The following is a 12830-nucleotide window of genomic DNA, read 5'->3' on the forward strand; positions in this document are numbered from 1 at the left end:
CAATGAAGTGAAGCCCAATAAAACAATGCATGTCTATACTTTAATTAATCTCAGGTAGTTGAAATACTATATTCACTTCAGATGTGTCTGAGGATAAGGCAACTTAGAAGAAAAAGGCTAGGACATGGGTAGATAAATAGATGAGCTGACCCTATTTATGTCTATCGCTATTTTATAATGGGAAAATAAGTTTAAAAACCATTGTTACAAATATGGAATCTGCTAGTTATCATAATTAATTACAATAGATTTTATAAATAAGTAGCCTACTGCTTTCAAATGAAAGAAATATAAATCTTTGATGAACTAGGATTCTAGAACACTTGCTTTTGCTGCCCATCGCCTACTCATTTTCAATTCCATGTTTTCATCAATTCCTATTCTGTAACACATTCTTATACTCTTTCAAAAAATATTTTCTAACGCTTTCCTTATTTTCCTTTGTTTTTTATACCTTAGTCTCCCTTTTACTGTTCTTTTATTTACTTGCTTTCTGGAACACCTTTTCTATCTCATCACCCGCTTTTTTCATGTCCAGATACTCTTACTCCCCGCCCCAAAATATTCAGTCTGTCTGAGTCTGCATATTGCTCAATGGCTGCCCCAAATATCCCATTTCAACTCTCAATTAACAGTTCCCCAGAGTTATTAAATCACTGCTTCTTCTGGCCTAGCCAACATGCTGCCACTCTTACTTATCTCCCCACAAAGCTACCATTCTCTCACATAATCCTGCCAAGTGGTAGAGGAATAGAATGTTCACATTAGCTCATACTAAAGTAAACGGATAGTATCTTTACCACCTCCATCCTACCCTATACTCTTAGGAGGACAATACTTACTAAATAACTTCAATTGGTAAAATTTCATACAAATTAGGTAAAAAACTGAGATTGGGGATGTATGTGATAGAGTTTGGGGAAGACTCACCTTTAAACATACAAAACAATTGATTCCCTAATATATTCCAGCCTTGGAATAGGCAACAAATTAGTTAATAAGAAAATACTGATCCTTACTGGGCTTTCCTGATTCTATCTGCTTCCTAAGGTCTGATTCAGCTATGGCTGAATTTGAAATTCTAATGACAGGAAGAAATGGAAAGAAGGGGGTGTGCCAAAGGTTTATTCCAATTTCCAACATCTGAAAGCAGATAATATTGTCAGTCATAGGGTCCTGGAACACTGAAGCTTCAGTGCTGGAAAAATGAGAGAGGTCTAATGTTCTCCTGAGTTATGGATTTAGGCAATCAGAAAGATCTCAAAGTTGTCCGTCTCATATCTGTTCATCTCTCTCTTTCCTCTATCTGAATATGGAAATATTGTGATTATATGAGAGTAATGCTAATTACTGTTTATGGCTAATTACTCCATGGTACAGTAACAAACATCAAATTGCAGTTAGCTTTATTGTAAGCTTTACCTTAACAAAACACTATATTTTACTCAAGTGTTTAATCTTTATAGTTCCGTATATATAGCAGGTTTACTTTAGAAATTAAAACAATAGTAATGACAACCAGAGGGAACATTAGAAATGCCCAAAAAATACTGGTTGTATGAATTAATGAATATTATGTTTATTTAAAGTGGTACATGGCACTCATACATTCATTGAGCACCTACTATATGTAGATCCTTATTTTATTTGGGGGAAGTAGTGCTGCAGATGTCACTGACAATTTGTTATGAGGATGTAGGAGGGCTTCATGCTGCCTTTAGAAGAACCTCACTAATACCCCTCACCCTTCAACCAGACCCCCCACAATGTTTCTATCTCTAGATTTCCTTTAGTTATACAACCAACTGGAAGATTGATTCTCCTTCTTCAAACCCTTGGATTACCCAGTTTTATTCTGGTCATCCATTAATTACTACCAACTAGCAGGTGCTTTAAAGTTGCATCTGTACACAGTTACAGCTGCCTTAGAAAACAAGATCACCATTTGGAAACATTGCTCCAAAATTAGAATACAGAGTATCATATCAAATACAATGGCATCAAGGCTAGGCACGGTGGCTCACACCTGTAATCCTAGGACTCTGGGAGGCCAAGGCAGGCAGATCACCTGAGGTCAGGAGTTTAAAACCAGCCTGGCCAACATGGTGAAACCCCATCTCTACTGAAAATACAAAAATTAGCCAGGCATGGTGGCAAGTGCCTGTAATCCCAGCTACTAAGGAGGCTGAGGCACAAGAATTGTTTGAATCTGGGAGGTGGAGGTTGCAGTGAGCCAAGATCATGCCACTGCACTCCAGCCTGAGTGACAGAGTGAGACTCTGTCTTAAAACAAAACAAACAAAAAAAACAAAAAACAAAAACAATAACAACAACAACAAAAAACTCTCTCTTCCCTGGACATCTTACATAGAAACACTGTTCAAAAACAGTAACAATAGTGATTTACAAAGACCGTGAGAAAGTACTACTTTGTGATTACAGCTCAGTTTCAGAATGGGTGCTAAGACAGAGCATTTTAACACTTTTTAAAAAAGGGCCATATCTCAAAATGACAGCACTTTCAATAATAAGTACGCATAAGCACACTCTGTGACGTCTGCACAAGGATGAAAATTGCTGAATGACACATTTCTCAGAACATATCTGCATCAGTAAGGAATACATGACTGTGTTTACAGGGTCCACTTTTTCACTGATACTCAGAATCACATAAACACTCTGATAACCACAGAGACCACACACTGTATCTATACACATTACATCCAAATATAAATGCATTCTCCAAACCCTCAAAAACATAAATGTTCAAGACCCGCATCATATTTATATCTAATGTGCTAAGCAAACATAATATTTTAAAATACCAAAATAAAACAGTCTTCATTTTTTTTTTTTAAAGAAAGATATGATATATATGAATAAAGGAAATAGATTTCTTTCTTTGTCACAGAAAGCTCTACATCTCCCTTTTCTGTTTTCTAGCCTGAGTATGCTTACTAATCAATATATCAACTGTGTTTTTTTTGGTAATGAATTGTACACTTTTTATGCTCAGTGTAAGAAGAAAGTCACATCATCAGAGGTAGTGTGACTGAATGAATGAATCACTTAGGTCTTAATCAAGGAGAAAAGAAAACTGAACACAGAAATAGTGAAGAAATAGTGACTATCCCAAGGTCTTCCAGAAACCACAATGCACAAAGTTAGTTTTCCTTTCAGTATTTTCTCTGCAGCAGCAATGGTGCCAAATCTCAGAGGGGATGGAAATTTCCTTGTCTCTATTATAGTTTGTTTAAGTTCTTAGAAAGGGTTTATAGGGCTCCAGTTTTCCTCCTGTTTGGAAGACAATTGAATTTCTACAAATATAGCCAATTCATTCCAAGTTTAAAAAAACTTGATACAAACTCTAGGGAAGCAAGAAATGCTACTATTTTAAGTTTCAGATCCAAACCTAAAGGTTAAATTGTGCATTAGTCCAATTAGTGATAAACTTCACTCACTGAACTCTCTGTAACTTCTCCTGTGCCAACATTATATTCTGCTAAAAATTAAAGAAGCTATGCCTATTGGAAAAGTTTTATGTGCTACTCTTTTGTTCAAAATCATATAAGTAGTGACCATTAAGTTAGAAAGGATGCTCTTTTCGCCTACCTAAGTACTTAATATGTCTATTTTTGTCTCCCACAGATTTTAATTAATAGAATGTCATTTCACACCCAGTGTGTAGCTTTCCTAGAACTGGTGAAGAGCAAAGTGTTTGGAGTTACCTTGAGTGGTGAAGTTGAAGAGTGCAGGTGTGTCTCGCCCATTTGGTAGTTTGACATTTGGGTCCCGTAATTCATCAAAAAATGAATGTGCACAAGCTTCCAGTGGTGTTAGTCGGGCAGTTGGCGTATACTCCAGCAGACGGCTACACAGTGCAATTGCCTCTGGTGGAGTTCGGGGTCGGAAGACCTGCAGTACAAAAAAAGGGAAAGAATAATTAATGTTTTAAGAAACTAAGTAAATACCCTGTAATGACTTAATTACCACCATGCACAGAAACATGGTTGCATTTGGGAAAGGACCTTCTAGAATGGAAAAAGTTAAATGCATATGATTCACAGGGGTGAATTGCTAATTAAAGATTATATGAGAAATGCTTGGAGAAAAATCTATATATGCTAATCATAAAGTAACAACAATCAGACATGCATACAAAATATGGCAGGCACACGGGAAAGGCTGAGTTCTGGAGGCAAGCACAACTAGAAAATTATTTCTTAAATTTTAAAGTTTTCACTGCTATGGCAGTAAATAAGAGATTGCCTCTTTTGCATTGTTTTTTAGCAGAACAATTGTTAATGATGGGCAGCACTGTTCAAAAATTTGGCAATCAAAAAGAAAAGAAAGAAGAGCTATTTACTCTAGGTCTATAAATGCTACTGATTTGGTATTATTTACAATAAACAGAGCCTACCATGATTTGAAGAAATTCTTGAATACCTTGAATTTGATTAAATGTCCTATATTTTTTTTTCTCAAGTAGGTGTTACCATGAATATGGCCAGATTTCCCCCACTTGAATGAATATTCCAGGGTTTTAATCAAGGAGAAAAAAAATGTATTATCCATTAAGAATGATTAAGACACAGAAAAAGTGAGCTGAAGGCAATATTGAAGAAAAATTCAATTAAATTGATCTACTTAAAGGAATAGATAGCTTTCTACTAATTTGTGTCTTAAATAAAACTAATCATCAAAAACTATAAAAATATGCTTCATTCTAAATTATGGCCACCTACAGAATAAAAATAAAAACGTAAGGAACAGAAATAAACAGACGAGAAGCCTTTGGAACTAAAGAAAAATGAAACATATATCCCTCGACAGGAAGAACATACAACCAGAGGTGGACAGAGAAGTAGACACTTACAAATGGAGGCAAACAGACCCACAAGTGAGAAAAGTCCATGCAGATTGTGACAGGGCATGGAGCAGCCTGGGAGGCTAAGGTTTCCTAGTAAGAATGGCTCATATAACATCTGGTTGTTCACTTATGCTGATGGTTAGAGAACTAGTTACAACTACAGAGCTCATTAGACTTTCCAGAGACTATTTATGAGTGCTGTCTACAGTGAAAAGAGGATTGTATTTGTTTTTAGTTTATTATTGAAAAAGACATTTTCCATGAAAATTGAGAAATTAGGTAAAGCAGGCTCTTAGGAAATTATTTCAGAACATAAAGAAAGGCCTCAGTCAATTTCTTGGTTATGTTAAAAAGAAACCTTTTTGTAAGGTCAAAACCTGCCTCATCTATTCTTTTGAATACTCTGACTTGCCTCAGTCAAGGAAACCTTAGAGTTACTGTCAAATTTGAAAGGTTCAGCTCTTCTACTGTTATTGGTCCCCTCTCTTGCTCCCAAGGTCTATAATCATATACAGAATGTAAAAAGAAAATAATCAGTGGGAAAACCCAGAAAATTTTTGTAAAAATATTAAACACCATTGGCATATTTTATCCCTGAAGGCAAGTTTGCTTCTGTTTGATAGTATACGGATTTATTTTGCCAGCTAATCCAAAATGTTTTTGCACCAATATGGCAGCACATAAGTGGAATTAAAAGTAGCACCAAAAGTAGAAATAAATATCTCCTGCTAACATTCAAATGTAGGATGGCTGGGCACTGAGTTATTTTAAATAAAAAAATTTCATGTTATATTTTCAAAGATTTTGTGTTAAAGCTGTTAATAAACCAGTATTACAAGCTTGTTTCTGATATTTTTTTAAGTCATCCATCTCTTTTGGTGTTTTACTGGCTACAAGTGATCATCCATATTGGTACTAAGACATTTATTAGCGTATATTTGTCAGAGAATCGTAACTCACGAAATTCAAGAGTTAAAAACAATAAAGAAAATAATACATGCCAAGAGCCTACTTTAAAATCAAGATTTAACCTGCCTTTACAAAAAGTATACACTGTTATTTTAAACCCTTGAGAGATTCTTGATGAGAAAAGCCTTGGTTCAGTACTCTGTGAATAAAGGTTAAGTGGAAAACCATGTGGGGTCAAAACCCAGTATCTCCCACAGTTCAGATTTCTGACCATAATACAGGGTGAGTTAGCATGTAACTTCTAAAAATTACAGGGCAAACTAGAAACTAGCTCATCTGAATTATTTTTGCTTCTAAAGAAAAGGAAACCACCAAGAACTGAAATTTGTCTTTTAATTAAAGAAGCTTCCGCTGTCACTTCTTTCCTTACTCAATGAAATTGTTTAACACTCAGACCTTTGGTTTCATGGATCTTCATCAATATTTATTCTTGTAATAGAAATAATAATCTTAAAACCCCACAATTCCTAAACTTCAGCCTAGATGTCAATGAATCACCCAAGAGACTGACAATCTAAATATACTATAAACGAAACCTATGCCATACAGTGAATAAAAACAGAAATCACAGCTACTTACATCGTTTACTATTACATTTCAAGAACGAATAATTGTTTAGCCTCTCAAAAAAGATTTCCCCCAAGTTTTATAGACCTGCCCTGAAATTTTGGGAAAAAAAAAATTAAGTACATACCCGCACTCCTGAGGTGAAATGTCCTGTTCCTGACGAATCCTAAAGATGATAATGCAGTGAAATAATCCAAACAGGGGAAGTCAATCCAAAAGAGAATAGTCCAGCAAGGAAAAATATATCCAATGTTATAAGAAATCCATGGTGTGGGGGGGACATAGAAAATGTTTATACAGTTATAAACTTTAAACATCAGTCTTCACAGTAGCAAGTCCAAGTTTTAAAAATTATTTCACCACAGTGTATGCAAAAAAATTTTTTTTGATTGTGCAATGGTGAGGCACAGTAAAGAAACATTTTAATTTTAGTTTATTATGTTCCAATGCCAGTGCGTTTATTAAAAAAATACAAAACCAAAAAAAGTTAAAATCAAAATGAAATCTAGAAGCAAAGTTCCCAAAGTAAAGTGGTCTTCTATGACCTGGATTCATCATCCACAGACATGGCTGGGAGGGGGCATATTAGCTTGCTTTTAAAGTTTCAAGTTCCAAATATGCTACTTTTTTCTCTATTAATGTGTTCCAGTTACACAGTATAAACATTTTTTTCTGCTAAGTTATTAGTGATGAGAGGAAAGTAGTAAATATATTTAAGTTATAATGCTATAGATTTCAAGCCAGATACTTTTAATTTGTGTGAGCTAAGAAGGATCAGGCCACCGCGGATTATTCTCCATTTTGGATTGACTTCTCTGCTAAAAGATGTTTCTTTGCTGACATTCTCATTATCTTAGGACTCATCAGGAAATTGACATATCACCTCAGGAGTGCGGGTATTAACTTACTTTTTCTATTGTGGGCTTTGCCCGCTTATACCCTTGCACCCATTACTTAGGAAAAATAGAGAACATTTTTTCCTCTTTGGAAAAACTCTCTGAAAAAATAAACCCTACATCTTTGAGCACTACAAATTAAACACAGTTCCATCTGCAAATATGCCCAATTCACCCACCAAAAGCTAAACAAAATATGTACAATTAACAATACAACTAAGGGACAGTCACAGTTACAGGTGACAGGCATAGTAATGTATACCAACACCTAGGCACAACGGAGCCAAATATGCAAGGGAGGTAGCAGGGTCTATTATGTCTAGGTATTGAGAACAAAAAATGGCAGAACTCACCAGTATCTGTGAACTCCCCTGGCTATTCTAAGAGAATTTAACATTCTTTTAGGATAGTTTCCAGTGGGGGAATTAAATATTTTTCAAAAATAAATAATCCGCGGATTACTTTTAGTCTGCAGACTAAAATTTAGTGCACAGATTAAAATCTGGCCCATCAGAATAAATTCTCTCATGAACTAAAACACAACCAGGTGGACAAAAATAGAAAACCAGACTGAAAGAACTGAGAGCACAAAATAAGACTCAACTGGGCCAACTAACAATTAGTACGCAGACTAAATATGGCCAGCGAAGTATGCAGCAAGGCCACAGAGATCCCAAAACACCCCTTTAAAAACAAAACCAAAAGTAAATCAATAAAACAGAAAAAATAAAACAAAGGAAAAAAAAAGCAGAAGAAGAAGAAGAAAAGAAAAAGAGAAAGGAAAAAAGAAAGAAAAGAGAAAGGAAATATTGAAAAGAACCAAAACACTGACATGAACTTTTAAAGTGATTCAAATACTACCTCACCTATGCAGCAACTCATTTTCTTAAATTAAAACAAATATCAACTCTCATCACAAATACTAGTCCATAAAAGAAACTAACAGAAAAAATTCATTTTTTAAAAAAGAAAGTTTCCACAGTATTGAACAAATGCCAAGAAGTCCTTAAATGAAGAATTATTCAAAATAAATTTGCATTTGGGTAACTAAAAAATGACAGAGGCAATTTCTGCCCTACATGTCCTAGAATAGACTTTGGCCTTCAAATTTCAACCTGGAGCTAAGTGTTGTGACTGGAATCTCAAGCACTTTAAAAAGGCCATTTTTAAGCAATCACATACACCATACCAAAACCTATGGTTAAGATGCATCTCACAGCATCAGCTCTTAGCAACTCTGTTGTATTAGGTAGCCAATCAGAGCAATGTAAAAATGTCCATTTTAAATGGCTGTTGGCAGTGATAATTAATCTAACAGAACACAGAACAACAGCCATGCCTGTTCCAAATAGCTATTCCGCACTAGTTTTTATTATGATAAATGTACAACACTCATCCTATATCCTGGTCATATACAAAATATAAGCATCCAGTTTTAAAAACTAATAAACCATGAATACTCCTAAAGAGCAACCCCAATATTGACTCTCAAGTAATCTATTAATCATCTGAAAATATATGCAATTTGTAAATCTAAACACAGGATTAAAAGTGAGACAATGCCATGGACTGTAGAATAGGTAATTATGTTCACTAAGAGAAGAAATTAAGTCTACTTAAGTGCTCATATGGTGCACAGAATTCAATAATTACTTAATAAATTAGTCCATACTATTTTTTAAAATATTTTCCCTATCTCTACTAAAAATACAAAAATTAGCCAGGCGTGGTGGGTGCCTGTAATCTCAGTTACTTGGGAGGCTGAGGCAGGAGAATCACTTGAACCTCGGAGGCGGAGGCTGCAGTGAGCCGAGGTTGTGCCACTGCACTTCAGCCTGGGCAACAGAGTGAGACTCCATCTCAAACCCCCCACCCCCGCAAAAAACAAAAAACATACATTCTCTGGCAGTCTTTCACATGCTTTGCTACATTGATCTAATGATGCACTGACATACAAGGTAATCCAATTCACTTTAAGTACTATCAAAAATGATCACCAGAGGCTACTGAAAACAACTTTCAGAGCCCTCCTCCCAAGTAAAATTGCTATCTATGAAATCAGCATCTAACAGGGTAGGATACACAAAACTGAATTCCGCTCAGGCCTACTGCGTATTTTTCTAACCTTTTCGTTAAGATACCAGCTCAGGTAAAGAACGCTGAGCATAAGAAACACAAAGAATCCTTTCCTTAGTCATGACAGATCTAACATCCAGTGAATTTCAGCTGTACTAATTAAAAGCCTTATTTAGTTTTCCCAAGTTCTACTACAGGTAAGAAAAGTTACACAGTAAGTCTTCATTTAATGTCATTGATAGGTTCTTGAAAACTGTGACTTTTAGTGAAAGGTGTAATAAAACCAAATGTTTTCCCTCGTCAACGCTGAATGAAGCAACATTATTTGAGAACCTATTGTACATCATTTCACTTAAAGTTGCAGTTTCTAAGCACCTACTAACGATGTTAAATGACTGGCTGTATATATGTAGATATCAGCATTTAACTATGTAACATAATTTCCCTCCCTCACATCATGCACTGATGAAATAGTACTACATGCCTACACAGGAGTGTGATTTGCTTATCTGCTTATCCAATTTAATCTTTCAATGTTCACAAAACAGTTATTACAGTCAGGCTGGCCCTCCTAAGAATATAGAAATATTTTCTTTCCATTCATCTCTCTCCACCTTGAGAGATATTCACCCAGGCTATAACAATTCCTAACCTTTTCTACACCTAAGCAAATCTTAAACCTCCTTTCAACATCCCACCTCATCTATTATCTCTAAGGGGAGTTCCTTTTTCCCTCTACCATCCTCACTAGTCTGCCTTATAACACCTACAGCCATGTGGAACACCTCTGAACACTTACAGCACAGCATCAAGTGTATGGTTATACGGTATCTCACATTATTCAATACTTGCTTCAACTGAGCTTTTCAACTGTCAGCTTTTCAAGGACAAAGACTATATATTTTACTTCTTTTGCATGCTTTATGGTACCCAGCACAGCACTGGTTACATAGAAGACACAAGATTTAAAGAACAAATGATAAATTAAAAATAGAATTTTGCCTTCTTTTCAAATCCACCCCTAACCTCATCCTTTGCCTCCCACAAGCAATCTGAAAATTATGTCTTACTGAGTATTCTTCCTTTTTCACATTATTCCTTTCACATGTCGATTAGCCACCCTAAAAGCTAGATTTTAATGTGGATTTCCAGCAAAGAAATAAGAATATATAGCCAGTAGAAATAAAAAAGTGAGGTCTAACATAAGAAAATGGTATTAGAAAGGGAGATGAAGTGACTATTCTAGCAATAAGGATGTGAGTAGAAATTTCAGTAGAGAACATACTATATGCATTTGTGAGACAAGTGAGAATGGTCTAGGTAGAATGCTCAGGGCAGAGGGGGGTTGAATAATAATATAAAAATTGATTTACCATAAGCAATAGAACAAAATAGACAAGTAGCAACCTTAGGAGTCAATAGAAATCCCCAACATGGTTTTATGCTTTCTGGAACACATGTGAATGAAATGAGTAATGTAGAGAGACCAGAAAAGAAAGATAGAATGGATGTGCAAGAAAACTTTGGCAGCAATTTCTGTTTTGTGCCCTCTAGGTCTCTCTGAAGGCATTTTAATAATATACTGAACAACGGTTAAAACAGGTAGGTTTACCAAGTTCTGAAAAATCTATTGAATGGTTCAGGGGAAAAAATGTAACATTATGGACAAAGTCTTAAAAAGAAATAAGTATAGTGGGGCTTTCTGGGTCGGCTGTAAGCATAGAGAATAAGTAACTTTTTCAGTCTAAAATAATTCCTTTGAAAGCTGAAATGACCTGAGAATTCAATTTTCTGCTTACTCTGTTAGCCAGTTAGAAATACTAGTATTGATTCACTATGAAGCATGTTGACAGTGTTTTAGGAAATCAGGTATGCAAGGATTAATTTTTGTGAATAACGCTTTCTGGGAGACTCACCAAATGACCTACGGTCATACAAATGCTACAGACACTTAACTATTAAACTACCATATATGCCAACAACTTGGCGACAAATATGTTGAAGTAACTGGTATTAATATTATTATAAAAAAGAAATTAGGAATTGCTATAATATATATGGTATAATTTGGTAGGTACTATAGGAGTTATGTGGTAGGATAATCATAAAGAACTTAGATAATGAGAAAGTATTTCATGGGAGAAGTGAGATTTGAGATCTTAAGAAAGGTTAAGACTTGGTAAGCAGAGAAGAAAAAAAGAACATTCTAAGACAGTGGAAGGGGGAGTAGAGAGAGGGAAGGGAGACACTAGCAAGAGGCAGAAATGAATGCAGCTTCTCTGGGGAACAACTAGGAGACAATCTTACTAAACCAGAAAATCCAGCGTGGCTGCATGGTCCCTTCAAAGTGATCTACAAACTGGACAACACTCCAATATGTAGCCAACATATTAAATAGCAGTAATGTAACTGTTAAGAGATCAGGGGCCTTGGGATTGCAATCTACTTCCTTCTACTAACCAGTTGTTACTTTATTCTTTCATTACTCTGAAAGAATAAAACAGACATCTGTGTTACCTAACTGACCTCACAGGATTATTTATTACTAGGATAGAGGAGAAATGCTTGTCACAAAGGAATTTAAACAAAAGGGTAGAAGGATTACGCACTCGAAAGTGGGTAGGAAGGCACCTCGTACACCTACTATGATAAAACTTTAATAAAAAATCCCTAATCAACCCTAAGTAGACACTAAACTTTTAAATTCATTGCCTAACAACATGCATTTAAGGATACAGGAAGCTGTAAAACTTGGGGAAAGAGACTGGGTTCAATAACTAGATACCTCAAGGAAGGTTAGGAATAGGACAAATACTAAATACTCTATTTTTCTGGAAAAGAAAGGCAGAAAAGATCAAGAACAGAGTGACTAAATAATCTGCCACCCAAACTGGGACCTTCCTGAGAGTGAAGAGGCAAACAATTATTAATTACACTGGACAAGCATAAATTGGCACATAGGACCACTCTTGTCATTATATGTATATAACACTAAATTCTCCTAAAGGTTATAAGGAATCAGAGAAGAATTTTAAATAGGAGTGACACTATCACACGTGCTTTTAAAAAAAGCCAACTCTGACAGAAATGAGGAGGATGGATTAAAGTGATGTGAAACCGAAGGATGGAAATCAGGAGGTAGGAGGTTGTTTTTAATAATTCTGTGATATGATGGTGACCTAAACTAAGGTCAGGGCAGTGGAGACAGAGAAGACAAATCGGAAAACTATATTGGAGTGCTACATTCTTCACATTTATTCAAAACTAAAGTAATCCTTTATATGTGTATTATGGCTGTATTTTCAAAATAATCCTGAGAAAAGACACAGCAGATATTCGCTATCTTACAAAATAAAAAAAGCTGAGGCATAAACATTAGGAGCAGTGTTTAAACTAGATTCTCACTCTGTATATAATAGCCCACCATTTAGCCACACCTCCACATACTAAAT

General features: G+C 35.4%; 1 protein-coding gene across 4 annotated transcripts in view; it reads right to left on the minus strand.

Moving 5' to 3' along the window:
* Positions 1 to 12830, minus strand: part of GSK3B (glycogen synthase kinase 3 beta) — a 270061-nt gene that overhangs the window by 38280 nt on the left and 218951 nt on the right. For 2 of the 4 annotated variants that reach the window (XM_007985675.3, XM_007985673.3), the window contains exons 9-10: positions 6534 to 6572; positions 3729 to 3915 (exon numbers count right to left, since the gene is read on the minus strand). In XM_007985675.3, the coding sequence (XP_007983866.1) occupies positions 3729 to 3915; positions 6534 to 6572 (226 nt within the window). The remainder of the gene's footprint in view (positions 1 to 3728; positions 3916 to 6533; positions 6573 to 12830) is intronic. The other 2 variants (XM_038003375.2, XM_007985674.3) reach the window with 1 other exon arrangement.

Source organism: Chlorocebus sabaeus, chromosome 22 (genome assembly GCF_047675955.1).
Source record: "Chlorocebus sabaeus isolate Y175 chromosome 22, mChlSab1.0.hap1, whole genome shotgun sequence".
NCBI classification, from domain to species: domain Eukaryota; kingdom Metazoa; phylum Chordata; class Mammalia; order Primates; family Cercopithecidae; genus Chlorocebus; species Chlorocebus sabaeus.